General features: G+C 53.5%; 5 protein-coding genes across 5 annotated transcripts; 2 read left to right on the forward strand and 3 right to left on the reverse strand.

The window, feature by feature from the left end:
- Positions 1–4,087: 4,087 nt before the first annotated feature.
- Positions 4,088–5,898, reverse strand: N7510_009877 (amino acid permease; the record flags this gene model as incomplete). The annotated part of the gene is made up of 3 exons (XM_056981802.1): positions 4,088–5,408; positions 5,465–5,576; positions 5,637–5,898. The coding sequence occupies 3 exons, from the start codon at positions 5,896–5,898 to the stop codon at positions 4,088–4,090; spliced, it is 1,695 nt and encodes a 564-aa protein (XP_056829638.1).
- Positions 5,899–6,796: 898 nt separating this feature from the next.
- Positions 6,797–7,742, reverse strand: N7510_009878 (cytochrome b-c1 complex subunit 10; the record flags this gene model as incomplete). Its single annotated transcript, XM_056981803.1, has 5 exons — positions 6,797–6,805; positions 6,866–7,013; positions 7,102–7,155; positions 7,413–7,465; positions 7,668–7,742. 5 exons carry the CDS (start codon positions 7,740–7,742, stop codon positions 6,797–6,799), a joined length of 339 nt encoding a protein of 112 aa, XP_056829639.1.
- A 283-nt stretch (positions 7,743–8,025) lies between these two features.
- On the reverse strand, positions 8,026–10,436 carry N7510_009879 (putative disulfide isomerase; the record flags this gene model as incomplete). Its single annotated transcript, XM_056981804.1, has 4 exons — positions 8,026–8,385; positions 8,440–10,032; positions 10,086–10,167; positions 10,219–10,436. The coding sequence occupies 4 exons, from the start codon at positions 10,434–10,436 to the stop codon at positions 8,026–8,028; spliced, it is 2,253 nt and encodes a 750-aa protein (XP_056829640.1).
- Positions 10,437–10,819: 383 nt separating this feature from the next.
- Positions 10,820–11,650, forward strand: N7510_009880 (complex I NDUFA5 subunit family protein; the record flags this gene model as incomplete). The annotated part of the gene is made up of 3 exons (XM_056981805.1): positions 10,820–11,361; positions 11,426–11,530; positions 11,590–11,650. 3 exons carry the CDS (start codon positions 10,820–10,822, stop codon positions 11,648–11,650), a joined length of 708 nt encoding a protein of 235 aa, XP_056829641.1.
- A 390-nt stretch (positions 11,651–12,040) lies between these two features.
- On the forward strand, positions 12,041–15,036 carry N7510_009881 (coatomer subunit beta'; the record flags this gene model as incomplete). The annotated part of the gene is made up of 7 exons (XM_056981806.1): positions 12,041–12,058; positions 12,173–12,235; positions 12,292–12,313; positions 12,379–12,410; positions 12,468–13,636; positions 13,688–13,787; positions 13,846–15,036. The coding sequence occupies 7 exons, from the start codon at positions 12,041–12,043 to the stop codon at positions 15,034–15,036; spliced, it is 2,595 nt and encodes an 864-aa protein (XP_056829642.1).
- Between the last annotated feature and the right edge of the window lie 273 nt (positions 15,037–15,309).

Below are 15,309 nucleotides of genomic sequence, written 5' to 3' on the forward strand. Positions count from 1 at the left end.
TTGTCACCAGCGCCGGGTTGTATCCACCAAAGAAGCGGGCGTGCAAGTGGGTCTTTCGCAGCGACCGACAGAACTAGTTCAGATCGGATGATGATGATTTTGCAACTGCGCTGGGGAAGGTTTGTATTGGTGGTGGGGGGAGGAAAGGATGTGTCGAAAGGTTGTGAAGGGAAGAAACGGCAGACGGGGAGAGAGAGAGAAGAATTGAAGGGAAAGGGAAAAGATGGTTCCGAGGGGGAAAATTTCAGTGATGGCAGACGGGGGAAAAGAGAAGAGAAAAATTCAGCAGAAAACAGGCCGATCGTTCCTTGGGGAGGCAAGAGGCGAGAAAATTACTCAAAAAAACCGTGGAAATGCTGGTATTGGCAATACGGCGTTACGCGCATCCAAGGGTGACGCTTCCGAACACAGCTCGGCCCTGCCCGGGCTGCGTTCGGAGCACACTAATCATGATACGTAGTTTATGATTTACGATCGTGCAACTCCTATTATTTGATTATCGCTAGTGAATCATCTTGGCCATCTTTAACCCTTATATTGTACATCTTGGATGGTCAAATGGCCTCCGACCGACTGTCGTGCCTGGATCGGACAGTATCTACATGGCAGATCGGCCTCAGCACGTCATTCTTGTTCTTGTCGCCCGAGAAAGGAGTCCTCTGCATGCAGGAGACACAGAAGAACGGCCCTGCATTGTTGCCCTACACCCTTTGATTGCATGCGCCGCAGCCGCTCGAATTAAGTATAACCCCAATTTATTTCCGCGCGCGGGAGGGATCCCGCTGTCCTCCGCGATACCTAGCATGTACTTGGGAGATTCCTCCATAGGGTAATAATAATCATCGGGACAGGGGTGGTTGATTATTGGCGCCACCCCCTCTTGATGAATTATTTATCAGATGCCCCATCTGACTTGGCAGTTACTAGTCCCTGGAGGATATATAGTCCTGCTATAGTGTCATGAATTCGTGACCCGTCAGGCAGTTCTCCACCAGAGATTCGCACGAGCTTCTTTCCCGCTTCGATTGTGGACCTTGAGGCTTCGACCAGGGTTCTGCAGACTTCGCGATGGACCCCGGCACATGGCTGAACAGGAACATGGATTAACTGCCCGCCACAATGACCATCTTGCCTCATTTCGTGTCGGGGTGCAGTAGTACAGGGCATTTAGGAAACTCTTTTTTGACAAAGTTATTCGAAAGGGAAACTCCGATTACGGGCCAGGGAAAAAATCCCTCGCTCGCTTAACCTTCCGCTTTGTTCCACTCCTCCGGGAGAGTCGGGCTTGCGCCGGTTACAACAATTGCCGAGGGGGAGGGCCAAATTGGTGGCGTGCTTGGTTAAGCAAATACTTGGGACCTTAACTGCAATAAGAGAAAAAGACACGGTGTGTTGAAATTACCTCTGCGCTTTGTTTTTGTTGCACATCCACGCGCATGCCGGGAGTTGCGAGATCCACTCGGAGCCGAGCGGTTCGGATGGGATGTAGTTACAATAGGCACCGCAGTACGTACAGGAAGCTATGTATTTTTCTAGCAGTCTGCAGCTAGACCGCTAGATCCGCACCTCGCCCATGTTACAAGTCCATGATCTCCGTAGTAGTCAGGGGAACTCTTCTGTTTTGCATAAACCCCCTAAATCTGCTGGAAAGCTTAAACTTCGGTAGAAAGGATACGACGGAGAACGGGGGGCAATTATTCCAGTCTCCATAGGCCCGCTAGTAGGGCTAGTGACAACCTACAATACACCGCTGGAGACCGGCGCCTCGGTGGTGTCCGTCAGTAGCTCTGCAATAATTAATAGTTAACTAGCGCCAAGCACCAAGTAACTTACACAATCCAAGGAGCAGCCCGAGCCGCCGAATTCGGCCCTATGCATTATGACAGAGCAACAAAAGACGCGCCAACCTGCCTAACGTAGAGCAAGTCAGCCGGCCCAGCCATCCGGCACTGTCCGGAACGACTGGATTCCCAAGTCCGGATCGTCGAGTTTCAGGATGCGCCGGGACCAATCGCTGCGCGTTCGCCCGTGGGAGCGAGAGGATCGCGCCACCCACCTCATAGCCTCACGATGCGACTCGTCGAGACCGAGGCCAAGGTCTTGGTTCGTTATGTGCTTAACAAATCAATAAATCACTTGCAAATGGTATTGCTGGCCATACAGTTCTGTACCGAGGAACCCAAAATAATTCACCACCCCCTGGCGGCCGCGTCATTGGTTTCGGATATACTTCTGGACATTATTACTAGTTCTGGGCAGACCGAAGCGAAAAGTACTATTATTAACATATCCATGTGATTTGATCTGAGTGAAATTGAGCCAAAGTCCCGGATTCTGCAATCCATGGAACGACCGAACCATTTGAAAAAAAAAAAAAAAAAAAAAAAAAAGTGCCTTCCTGTTTGCAGTAGTGATCGTGGAATGCAGCATTTGGTATTTATGTTTCTGCTGCTGCTGCCGCAGGAGTCCAGACCGGATCGTCTTTCAGGCCCGTGGCTGCCTGGAATGCCCGCAGTGATTGGGCCTCGGATCACACATAGTAAGGATCTCTCGCGGTGGCGCGGTTTTTTGGTTGCAAAATGCTAAAAAGGCGTCCCCTCGGCGACTCCCCGAAACAGGCCATTCCGGCTCGTAAATTCGTTACAACCCGACACTTTTGATTTCTGTGAACCAGGCACAACAACCACATCCAGGGCACGTTTTCTCTCATGACGTAAAAACTGATAGACTGTTGGACTGTCTGTTTGAAACTCTTCGGCAGAATCACCCAGTCGCAACGCACCCCTGAAATTGTCGATCGGGTATGGTCAGCCGTGTATGTACTTCCGAGATCCCCGACAATATTACGTCCTCAAAAAATAATTTTTGGTAATTCGAGTCAGCAAGATCCTATGCGTCGTCATGGTTGGAGAAAGGCAGAGTTCCGTTTTGACTTTCCACGCGTCGCAGAGTTAGTTCGCCCGAGACACTTCTTACGGTAATTCGAGATCCTAGCAGGAAAATAAAAGTTTACGATAGAGGAAGGGTTATTACGGTAGTTGTAAACAAATTCACACGGAGACCCTCTTCCCCCTGGATGGAGCCCTCCGTCTGGAGTCAGATTAAGCATATCTGTGTGTCCCATCGAACTTATTTTTCCGTTGCATCCATGTCCATCCAGTGTCCACCGCACCACCGCCGGTGGGGACCCGTCCGTCCAGGGGGGCCGCCGCACCGGGCGCCGGTGGAGCTGCATACCACAGTACATAGTCGCAAGATTTTCCGGTGGGTGCTTCTGTACTCAGTACCTGAGGGCCGAGGCCTGGCGGTTATTGTGGCTTTTTTTGGAGAGAGGGATGGGTTTGGACGTGTGCAGGGGTTATCTCCAGCCAGTATACTGTAAGGTCCTGCCTAAGTAGGCTGTGGATGTTGGACTTGCTTGTCTGGGATCCTGCGACATTTAAGGGTATCTTCAAGTACTGGGTACAGTACCAGGAGATCAGCAATGCGTGTCTACCTAGTATGTATAGGCTTTTGCAAAAAAAAAGAGGATGTGCAGGATCATGGTCGCAAAAGAACATCATGCCGGTAATATATATTTCGAAGCTTTTTTTTTTTTGCGAGCCAACTATCATGGGGCTTGATACATATCCAGCGAACTCTTAACCTCCACACCAACTCATCACTAAAACCCCAGAAGCAAGTCCCATCGCTGCATTGAATATACAAATTAAACGATGGTATGGACACGGGATCCATCATCCAGCGTCAATTTAAGCATATGGGACCTGTGGAGAATGCCCACTGCTCCATCGGTGCCACATGGCAATACCAGGAACAGGTCAGGATGGGGCATCCTTCTGGGTCTCGTTCTCCATAAGGAGCTGTCATGATGAACCCTGGAGAAACTAGTATCGAAACGGATTCTTTAGAATATGCTTATTTTTACACGGCTATTGCCTGTATCCACCTAACCCTACACTCTACTAAGAGACAGTGATCTCCACTAATTTGATCGGTATGCATGCAACCTCATATTAAAGTATATCCACGTAGAAAAACAAAAAACTACATATACCCCCCGAAACTCCTCACCGAAATATGCTAACTAATCTGCCTTCACATCCCCCGGACTCGGCTCCAGAGGCGGCTGCTCATCAGGATCATCGCTCACGATCTCAGTGATATTATGAATGGCATGCTCCACATTGACCTTGGGCCCTGTGAACCAGCGATGCGCATCAACAATATACCAAATGGTAACCGCAAGCATCGGCCCTCCCCACACCAGACACGTCCAGTTCATCACACTCGCCGTCAAGTCACTTCCCCTCGAACTGGGCAGACACAAAATCGGAACCATCAGCATCACGAAGGCACACCCGACGGCACCGATATACGGCCCGAAGGGACCGAGGTGCCAGGGACCTTTGCGGAAGCGATTACCGACGAAGAAAACGCGGATGAAGATGGGGATGGCGAAGGCGACGAACTGCGCAATAGCGCCAATGGAGAACAGCGCGCCGATGGCAACGTCGCCTGCGAGAATAAGCAGACACATTAAAATGCCCAGCACGGCGTTGATTATCACTGCGTTCACGGGGGTCTGCGTGTACGAGTTGACCCGCTTCCAGTACCGCGAAAGCGGGAAGCAGTCGTCGCGCGCGTAGGCATATGTCACTCGCGACGCAGCAACCATGCACCCCTGGCCCATGGAGAAACCGCAGACGATCGTCAGACCCAGCACGGCCATTGCGGCGTTGGGGTGCAGGACCTGCAGCAGGTAAGAAGCCCATGGCTGGCCCAGATCCGAATTGATGACTGCTTCGATATCCACCACGGTGTAGGCGACTACCAGCTGCAGGAACCAGCCCATTAGGCCGCCGACGCCTGAGGTGAGGACGATTGCGCGCGGAGAGGCAATATTGGCGTTGGAGCACTCCTCGCTCAGATGGAAGGGCGAGTCGTAGCCGGACATGGTCCAGATGACGCCGACAAAGGTCATCAGCACGGCGACGCCGTCGGGGAAATCGGTAAGATTGGTGATGTGGCCCCAGACTTCGTGGGAGGACTTGAATTTCGGGTTGGTCTTTGCCGCGGCGGGGATGGTGATGAGGACTATGGCGAGCGCGATGATGTTGAATGTTGACCCCCATGAGTTGAACTGCGCGACCCGCTTCGTGGGCATGCTGCTGATAGCTGCGTGGAGGATCATGATCAAGGTCGTGAGCAGGAACACCTGCCAGTTTGTCGGCACGTATGACGGGTTATTGATCGATCCGCAGGCCAGAATCATGGCGGACAGTGAGAAGTTCACCGACGGCGCCGCAGTGACCTGTCCAATCCAGCTGGACCAGCCGGTGATCCAGGCGGCGAAAGGTCCGTATTTGGGAGGTGCCAGAACTGCTGCGGCGTAGTAGAGCCCACCGCTACAAGGAAAACCGAGTCAGTTGAGTTTTCGAATACCTCACGGGGGCTGCCATACCTCGTGGGCATCGCCGAACATAGCTCTGCCATGCCCATGGCCACACATTGAATGAATATCATGGCGATAATCCATCCCCACACCATACCTGCCGTTCCTGCGTATCCCATACCTAGAACCCAAAGTCAGTTTCTCTCAAACCGCAACTTGACGCCTGCCGAAGGCAACCTACCATAATACAGAGTGCTGGCGAATGACGGTAATAGGCCGAGGACAGCAAAACTGACACAGAAGGTCGTCCACAGCGAGAACTCGCGCTTGAACTCCTGCTTATACCCCAGCGCAACGATCACCCTCTCATCGGCATCCATCTCATGGTCCGCAATGGGGTTGTCACCGTCGACAAGCACCGAGGTAACCTGCCCATGACTGACATCGCGGTAGGCCTCGGGCTTCTTCGAAGTGTCCGAATCAGAGGTTTTGGTATCCGCCATGGTTTGTGCTCATGGGAATGGAGATTGAGAGCAATATTGAGATCGCAACCAGACCAGGGGGAGGATAGGGCCATAGATAAATAATGTCGCCGACGGGGGGTCTCATCTTTCCACAAGCCCAGACCAGGGTCATTTATCTACAGCCACCGCTCCTTAATCCCCCGCGCGCATTGACGATCAGGGAACGCCATCTCGATGCAGAGCCAGTCAGGACAAAGTTTATCTCGGAGCGAGCGGAAGAAAGGAACGCCGCTAGAACAGAGAAACATGAAGAGGGGGGGCGAGAAAGACACACTGACAACCCTAAGATAGTGGGTTTGGGTCTTTTGATCCATATTATCTCAGACCCCATCGATAGATAAGACAATGCAAAAACAGGTGCAATTCCCGAGAAAATAGCAGCAGTCTTTGGACCCGTTCAGCCAGCGTCTCCGCACAGATAGGAGAGCACAGGGCTCTTGAGCCCCCGGGATGCTTGGCAATAGTTCCAAACCCACTCGGGAAGGTGGAAGCGTCCGACATGCGCTGGGCGGAATCATCGTATCATCATAGACTTAGTACTGCTAGGGCTACCCTATCACGGGGGTTGTGTCGCCTGTCAAGATAAGATGGACGGATTGTTTTGGGCTTGGCTTATCTGCTGCCCTGCATGGACCTGCCCCTTGTGGAAAGTATCCCCTGAGTGATGGCTGAGCCCCGGCCTTTGACTATACAGATCATTATCACTGTATAATAGCGAATAATAACAATAACCACGAAGAATGATAGACAAAGGAGAGTGTATTGCCGAACGTCGGTCGGAGCGGCTCTATGTGCTATCTAAACAGATAAGACCCTCGTCATTATTCTACAGTCCAGCCGGCCAAATCGGAACCCCAAAAACCTGAGCCTGAGCTGTTTAGAAGGGCTAATGACACCGAGTTAGTAATTTCCCATCATATATGCGGGTGCAATAGTTATAACTCACGTTGTCCTCGGGGGCCACAGTGCGGTCAAAGTAGACGTCCAGGCCAGGGATCTTCTGCAGGATATCCTTGCGCACACGGGGCACCTCGCCGAAGAAGAAGACTGCAAAGACACCGGCAGCAACGCCGAAGCTGCCAGCGAGAGTACCGCTATTGGGTTGTTAGTATATGGTCCACCACCAAGAACTCGGAACTCTCGATTGAGAAACTGGGGGGCGGAGGAGAGAGGATAACTTACGCCTGGGTCAGGGTGCTGAGGTTCACGCCACCAACGTGACGGGGAGTGTAGTACCTGGACAAGGACAGAATTGTCAGTTAAGGTCCATGCCAGAATGCCATTGTCAACTCCTCTACTCTCCCATGTCGAGCATAAGTTGCGAGTGCTATGTATGGGTTTGCACTCCAGCACACATCCGAGGCCATAATCCACGGAAACCCAGAACCCAGCAGACAAGCAAGATAATTACAGAATATCTCTTCCAAGCACGGCACCATGCACCAATCATTGCCCAAAAAGAGAGAGAAACATCGATCTGGGGAAATCCTTACTTGGGCCCGAAAGAGGAAGCCTGGGCGGCAGCGCGGCGGAGGGTGGGGGTGAACTGTAGAGGATATCAAGCATGTTAGCAATCAATGCCTTACAGTCACAGCTCATCTCTGGCACTTTATGCCGTGGGTGCCATAGGTAAGGAAATGGTAGCCGTGACGATGACGCGATGGCCTTCCCCCCAAACCCATTGTGAATCGGACAGGGAGTCTCGAGACGCCAAGAGGCCTCCTCCTGGTCCGGAAGAGAGGACGTACCATGTTTGCTGACTCCGAAGAGAACTCGTGGGCGACACAATTGCTCGAGAGAGGACGGGCGGCGACGGTGGACATTTGCGATGGGCTGGACAAAACCGAAAGCGCCCGAGGTCATGTGATTACTGACTCAGCACATTACCCTTGTCCCGACTGGAAGGGAGAGATCTAACGCTAACAGAAGAAGCTGGAAATAATCATGAATGCAATGAGATTAAAACAGACAACTATGTTCGTAACAGAGAGGGGAAAAGCCCCAAATCAGAACATGGAAAAGAAAATACAATAGTTTCTCGAATAAGGAAGATGATTATAAGAAGAACCGTGCCACCAAACACCTTAAACTGTACATGTTATCCCATCAGTCGACCTTGTCCGTCGACCCCCCATTCAGCAGGCCCTCCTTACCGTCCAAGTGGAAGAAGCCGCCGTTAGGGTTGCCCAGGATGCCACCGCGGCCTAACCCAGCACGTCTCAAGAGGCGTCCACGACCAAAGAGGACCGCCACGGCCACTGCGACGACAACCAGGGCGAAGAAGAGGATGCGACGACTACCAAGGGAAGACCGAGTCAGGAAGAAGATGGTCTCGAAGGTACCAACCGTGGACTTGGGGGAGAGCTTCGGAGGAGAAGCAATCACCAGCGGAATGGTCTCGAGGATCGAGGTACGCGAGGCCATGATAGTCGCACCGCTCGATGCGGTATCCCAGTAGCGGCGATTCTGGGAATGAATTAGTTCAGGAACTGCCCACACATGTTCTAGACGGACACTTACATCTTCATCGTTGATAATCACGCGGTCGCCATTTTCCACGTCAATACCGTAGGTCGTGCGCAGCCAGCGCTCCCAGAAATCGCCGTCCACCCATGCAAAGGACACTGCCTTCTTATCATCCTCGCGGATTGTGATGCGCTGTTGCTTGGCAGATCGCAGAGCGCGCTGGTCATTCCGGTCCTCGGCCTCTTCGATACGCAGCTGCTTGGAATCACGGAGTTCGGATCGTTCAAGCTGGAACAGCTGGACCTGCTTGTCCATCCACTCCAGAGCAGCTTCCTTCAGTTCCCGGCGGGACTGAGTGAAATCATCGGAGCGGCGACGGCTCAAAATGCCAAGAACCACGAACTTGCCATCCATGATCTCCTGGGCATTCGATGCCGTCAGCTCGGGGACGATGGGCAGCCAGACGGATTGCATCCACGACAGAACCTGCCGAAAGTCTCGCATGTCCTTGGGAGCGAGGGCATTGTAGTAGTTCGGTCGCCCATCGCGGACCACGAGAAGACGAGGCCAGGTATGGATCTTGAATCGCTCTGCCAAAGCGGCACTGCTGGTTTTGACGATCCGGGCGTGTCCCACCAGGCTGAGAGTCAAACGCTCCATAGCCTTGAGATCCTCCGATGTTGTCGCATGGTCGTAGAAGTACAAGAACAAGACTTCTTCGGTCGCCTCCAGTTCCTTGAAGCTAATCGCGTCAACGTCTTGGATGCCGTGTTGGACGGCCACGGCGTTCTTCGTGTATGAGAGGAGGTCTCCCAGGCCACGCAGCCCGGTGTATTCGACTCTTTCACCGCCACGGAAGAAGTACATCGTCGGGTAAGCCGAGACGCGGGCATCGCTGCAGAGACGGCTCTCAACCGTGCAGTCGACTTCACCGATGTTGAGGGTGTCCTTCATCTCTTTGGCCATTTGCTGCCAGTTCGGATTCATAGCCTGACAGTGAGGGCACCATGGGGCGTAAAACTTGATAAACCACGGATCCTGAGTCGTCGTTACAAGCTTCTGGAAGCTCTCTGCGGTGAGCGCAACAGAGATACCCTGCGGGTTGGGAGGCGGTCCCTTGGGCTTCGGAACAACGCTCTTGGGAGGAGTTGAGCTACCAGAGCTGGAGCTATCAGTCCCAGCTTTTCCGGCATCCAAATCCAGATCCACGGCAGCCATCTTGGGGACCTGCTCGTTGTCCTTCTCAGAAGCTTTGATTCCCGGCCGAGGGTATTTGTCACTGGCAAGATAATCATCTGGGTCCTCCGTCGAGTCCTTCGAGTCCTCCGTCGTAACCATGCTGGTCGCGCCAACTTCTGGCAACTTCACGCCATCCGGAGGCCGAGAACCAGGCTTGATCACTTCGAGCTTGCCTTCAACATATTTGCTGATTTCTTCCATGTTCCTTGGGCCCACGTACTTATCTAACTGCTCGCCATCGTGGTAAAATGCAAACGTCGGATAGAATTCGATCTTGAGGTCCACGCACAGATCTGCGTAAGCCTGACAGTTCATCCTTCCAAAACGGAGATCATAATAGCCGGTAAAAGAGTTCAGGGACTTGGTATCCAGAGAGTTTGTAGAAGACGAGGACAGGGGGTTCGAGGTCTATCGGGGATTAGCATCTGATTGCACCTAACTTCCCAAACAAAGAAACTCACGTAGTAGAATTCATACATGGTCTGGAAAGCCGGGGCTATCCTCTTGCAGTGAGGGCAGGACGGCGAGAAGTGTTCGATAATCCTGGGTCTTTGTGAGACATATTCTGAGATGGCGGGATGTTTGGTCGCTTACCAGTAACCCTCTTTGGTGAGTTCCTTGAAGTTGTCCGGATTGATTTCTCTAATTGGAGGCACTTCTAGGCCATTGAATTCTGTAGGACCACTCGGTTCAGCGGACCACTTCCTCTTGAAGAGGCGCATGCCATCTGAGCTTGACGAGCTGTCCACCGAAGCCAACGCAGGCACGGCCAACAGCGAGAAGAGGGACCACCCCAGCCATGAGGGTCTCATCGTGGCAACGAATCGACCTCGCGGGAGAGGAAAACGTGAAAAAGGGAGGTAAACGAGAGGCGCTGGTCGAGGAGGAAAGGAGAATTGCGAAATAACGTTACAGGTGGCACATTGGAGGGCGGGGGCCGAAAACTGAGCGTCGGCTCACAGGGGAGAGAATGAGAAGAGAGACTCGAGAGAATGCCCTGGACCCTGAGAGCGGAAGAACGGAAATGCGCAGAGCCCAGAAACGAATGATGTGTTGGTCCAGAGAGAAAAGAAAGGCAGGGGGGCAATGCCTCACCTGGCCGCTGGAACAGGTTTTTCCGTTCCGGGCGCGGCTCGACTTCCTCGTCTCCCTACACCACCACCACCCCCATCCCACATCACCACCACCACACACAATGCGGTCTACTCTTCGACTGCTGGCCAATGTCAAGCCCCGGTACCTGGAGCCCTTCGCTCCGACCGGATTGACCGGCCTGGTCACCCACCCAAGCCCGCGCCCGACTCTGATCTATCTCTACACAAACACCCTGCAGAAGCTGAAGGAGTTTCCCGACAACTCCGCCTACCGCCAATCGGTCGAGGCATTGACCCGCCATCGTTTGCAGATTGTGGAATCTCAGAAGCCCCCGGGCTTTGAGGAGTGGCTGGCGCGGGTGAAGCAGACCGTGGGAGCCGAGCCTGAGCGATTCGCTCAGCTCCAGCGCAAGGATGGCACATTCGCATATGCTGCCCGCCAGGAAATGGATGGCAGCGACAACCCTCGTGGCGAGGAGTGGGACGGTGAAGAGATGACCCGTCCGATCTCGCATCCCGCTCTGACCCCGGAGGAATCCGCTGAACTATTGAAGCGCGAGGAGTCGAGCGCGAAGGAAGGGCAAGAAGGGCAGGTATGGTCGGCTGCGAAGTGGGAAAATGAGCCGGCTCTTGAGGCCGAACAGTATGTGCAGTCCTTCCCAGCTAATTGGTGGCGAGCCACCGAGCAGCGAACTCACATTGTACAGGATCTCCCAAATCGAACAGCAGATTGGCGCTGGTCTTATCGAGGAGGTCATTCAAGTCGCCGAGGCCGAGATGAAGCTTGTTGATGAGCTGCACCAGTCAAAAGTGTGAGTCGGAACTGTCCCCTCTTGGTCTTTTATTTGGCACAAGTTCTAACCGGTCATAGGTGGGAGGAACTCGAGGAGAAGCCCCGTCCGGGCCAGTGGACTTACTTTGAGCGCAGTTGAGCGCCGGTGGCCACGCTGTAACCATTAGACGTTCCTTTGTTTGAATACACCTGCCATGGTTCCAATTTATTTAAATCTGTAAAGCCAACTTATCTCAAACAAATATTTCCCGCCGTAGATGATGATGGGGATGGCTAGAGGGAGGGCCCGTAAGCGGCAGGCGGTGGCGCATTGGCGTTGTGGACACAGTCGTACTTGAATGTTGTCCCTGAGCAACTCTCAGGTTGTGCTCTTTGCAATTGTCCTCTTCACCCTCGTCTTCTCCCTGAGGATAGTTGCCTCCCCCCGACTCCCGGGCTGTCTGAGCGGCTCGTGCAATTTCCTCTGGCAGGCCTACGCCGCACACACACACTCTCGCACTCGCCTCAACTCCCACACCCCTCACACAATATGCGGCTCGACATCAAGGTACGCCGACCACCAGCCAGGAGGGCAGACGGCGTTGTGCCCTCCGGACAACATGCTGTCCTTTGAGGCATCCACAGATTGGGAGCGGTCGCTGACAGGAATTGTTTGGTACAGAGGCAGCTCTTTGCCCGCTCGGAGCGGGTAAAGGGCATTGATTTCCACCCTACAGAGCCATGGGTAAGATGATCTTGAAACGCTGGTTTATTCATCAAGAACTAACGATGCCTTTCTAGATCCTCACAACCTTGTATAGCGGTATGCTCTAGACACGAGGTGGCTGTTGCGAGATGTCAAAGAGGCTAACCACGCACCCGCCACAGGTCACGTCTACATCTGGTCTTATGAGTCGCAGGTAGGCGTTGAGAGCGACGCAACTTCAACTGAAAGCATAGCTCACATTCATATCTAGTCCATCATCAAAACGTTCGAACTCACGGATGTCCCTGTCCGCGCCGGTCGATTCATTGCCCGCAAGAACTGGATTGTGTGCGGTTCCGACGACTACCAGCTCCGAGTCTACAACTACAACACGTCCGAAAAGATCACCTCCTTCGAAGCCCACCCTGACTACATCCGCTCCATTGCCGTCCACCCCACCCAGCCCTTCGTACTCACTGCCTCCGATGATATGACAATCAAGCTCTGGGACTGGGAGAAGGGCTGGAAGTGCGTTCAGGTGTTCGAGGGCCACAGCCACTATGTGATGGGAATGTCAATCAACCCCAAGGATACCAACACATTTGCATCGGCCTGTTTGGACCGTACCGTGAAGATCTGGAACCTTGGCTCTCCGCATGCCAACTTCACCCTGGAGGCTCACGAAACCAAGGGTGTTAACCATGTCGACTACTACCCACAGGCAGATAAGCCATACCTGCTCACCACTTCCGATGACAAGACTGTCAAGGTCTGGGACTACACAACTAAAGCGCTCATCGCCACCCTCGAGGGCCACACAAGCAATGTCTCATTCGCTTGCTACCACCCCGAATTGCCCGTCATCATCTCTGGTTCTGAGGATGGAACGATCAAGATCTGGCATGCGAACACCTACCGTCTGGAACAGTCACTAAGCTACGGTCTGGAACGAGCATGGTGTATTGCCTACCAGCGGGGCCGCCAGGGCGTCGCAATGGGCTTTGATGACGGTGCTGTTGTCGTGAAGATGGGTCGGGAAGAGCCCGCCGTCTCGATGGACGGATCCGGCAAGCTCATCTGGGCCAGACACAGCGAGGTTGTGTCGACAGTTATCAAGGGCGGTGACTCCAGTGTGAAGGATGGTACGCCTCTTTCGCTGCCGACCAAGGATCTGGGTAACTGTGAGGTATACCCGCAGACTCTGTCACACTCGCCGAATGGACGCTTCGTCTCCGTCTGTGGTGATGGAGAGTACATTATCTATACCGCCTTGGCCTGGAGAAACAAAGCCTTCGGCCAAGCCCTTGACTTTGCTTGGGGATCGAAAGACAACAGCAACGATTACGCCATTCGCGAATCAACGACTAGCGTCAAGATCTTCAAGAACTTCAAGGAGCAGAGCAGTGGTCTTGACGTTGGTTTCCAGGCAGAGGGACTCAGGTGAGCCAATATCGTGCGTTAGATGAATTTAACTAACTTGGAGACTTTCAGTGACGGTGTCCTTCTCGGTGTGAAGGGCCAGGGTGGCATTGGTCTATTCGACTGGGAGACCGGTAACCTGGTGCGGAGAATTGAAGCTGACCCCAAGACTGTAAGTTGTTGGATCCTATGAATATCTAAAGGCGACGAACTGACTGTTTCTCCTACAGGTTTACTGGTCCGAGTCTGGAGAGCTCGTCACTCTTGCCTGTGAAGACAATTTCCACGTCCTCCGCTTCTCGCGCGAGAACTACGTCAACGGCTTGAACAACGGAGAAGCCGACGAAGATGGCGTTGAGTCGGCTTTCGAGCTCGTCACCACCGTCGAAGAGTCTGTTCGGACCGGAGAGTGGGTTGGAGACTGCTTCATCTATACCAACTCGACGAACCGCCTGAACTACCTCGTGGGTGACCAGACTTACACGATCTCTCACTTCGACCAGCCCATGTATGTCCTCGGTTACTTGCCCCGGGATGGCCGAATCTACATCTCCGACAAGGACGTCAACGTCATGTCCTTTGGTTTGTCGCTCAGCATGGTTGAGTATCAGACACTGGTGCTACGTGGCGACATGGAAATGGCCGCCGAGCTGCTCAAGGACGTGCCCGTGGACCAACAGAACAAGATTGCCCGCTTCCTCGAAGGCCAAGGTTACAAAGAGATGGCTCTGGAGGTTGCAACCGACCCAGAGCATCGCTTTGACCTATCTCTCGCGCTCAACGACCTCGAGACCGCCCTCCAGATCGCACGCGAGGCGAATGTCGAGCACAAGTGGAAAATCGTTGGCGATGCCGCCCTGGCCGGGTGGAACCTAGCCTTGGCACAGGAGTGTTTCACCAACGCCAAAGACATCGGTTCTCTTCTGCTGCTGCACACGGCCAGCAACAACCGCGAGGGTCTCCGCGCGCTGGCCGCCCAAGCCTCAGAGTCCGGTCTGCACAACGTCGCCTTCTCCACGCTCTGGTCGCTAGGCGATGTCGATGGCTGCCTCGACCTCCTCGTCCAGACAAACCGTCTCGCCGAGGCCGTTCTCCTCGCCCAGACCTACAAGCCCACCAGCGCCCCCGCCCTCGTCGTCCAGTGGCGCTCTTCTCTTGAGCAGGGCGGCAAGTCCAAGGTCTCCCGGCTCATCGGCGTCCCACCCGGTGCCCCGGACGTCATCTCCACCGACGACGACCTGTTCCCGGAGTGGGATGAGTACATCCGTCTGGAGAAGGAGGGCATCGTTGTCCCGGAACCACCTTCTTCCGAGTCTTTGATCGATGTCAACGGTGACGGTGATGGTGCCGAGCCCGCGAGCGCTGCCAACGGTGGCCCCGAGATTGATCTTGATGCTGCGGCTGCAGTGGAGGCGGAGTAAATGATGCACAAAAAATTGAATTTGTCATTGCTGGGTTGGGTTGAGAGGCTAGAGTGTTGTTGTTAGAGAGCGTTTTTGGTTCCGATTGATGAGAGTCGGTCTGATTCTTGAATTGCGAGCGGCGTCTTTAACGTGTATCCGAACAATTTATTTCATTTCTGTTTCTCGTTTTCTTATTTCTGTTTTTGTAATTTTCTACAACCTGTCTCCTTCCATGGGATGCGAGGACGACCTGAGACTGGGTAGATAAGAAAGATACACACAGTGACAGCA

This window comes from Penicillium lagena (genome assembly GCF_028827675.1).
Source record: "Penicillium lagena strain IBT 129212 chromosome Unknown utg000007l_segment0_segment0, whole genome shotgun sequence".
In the NCBI taxonomy this organism is placed as follows: domain Eukaryota; kingdom Fungi; phylum Ascomycota; class Eurotiomycetes; order Eurotiales; family Aspergillaceae; genus Penicillium; species Penicillium lagena.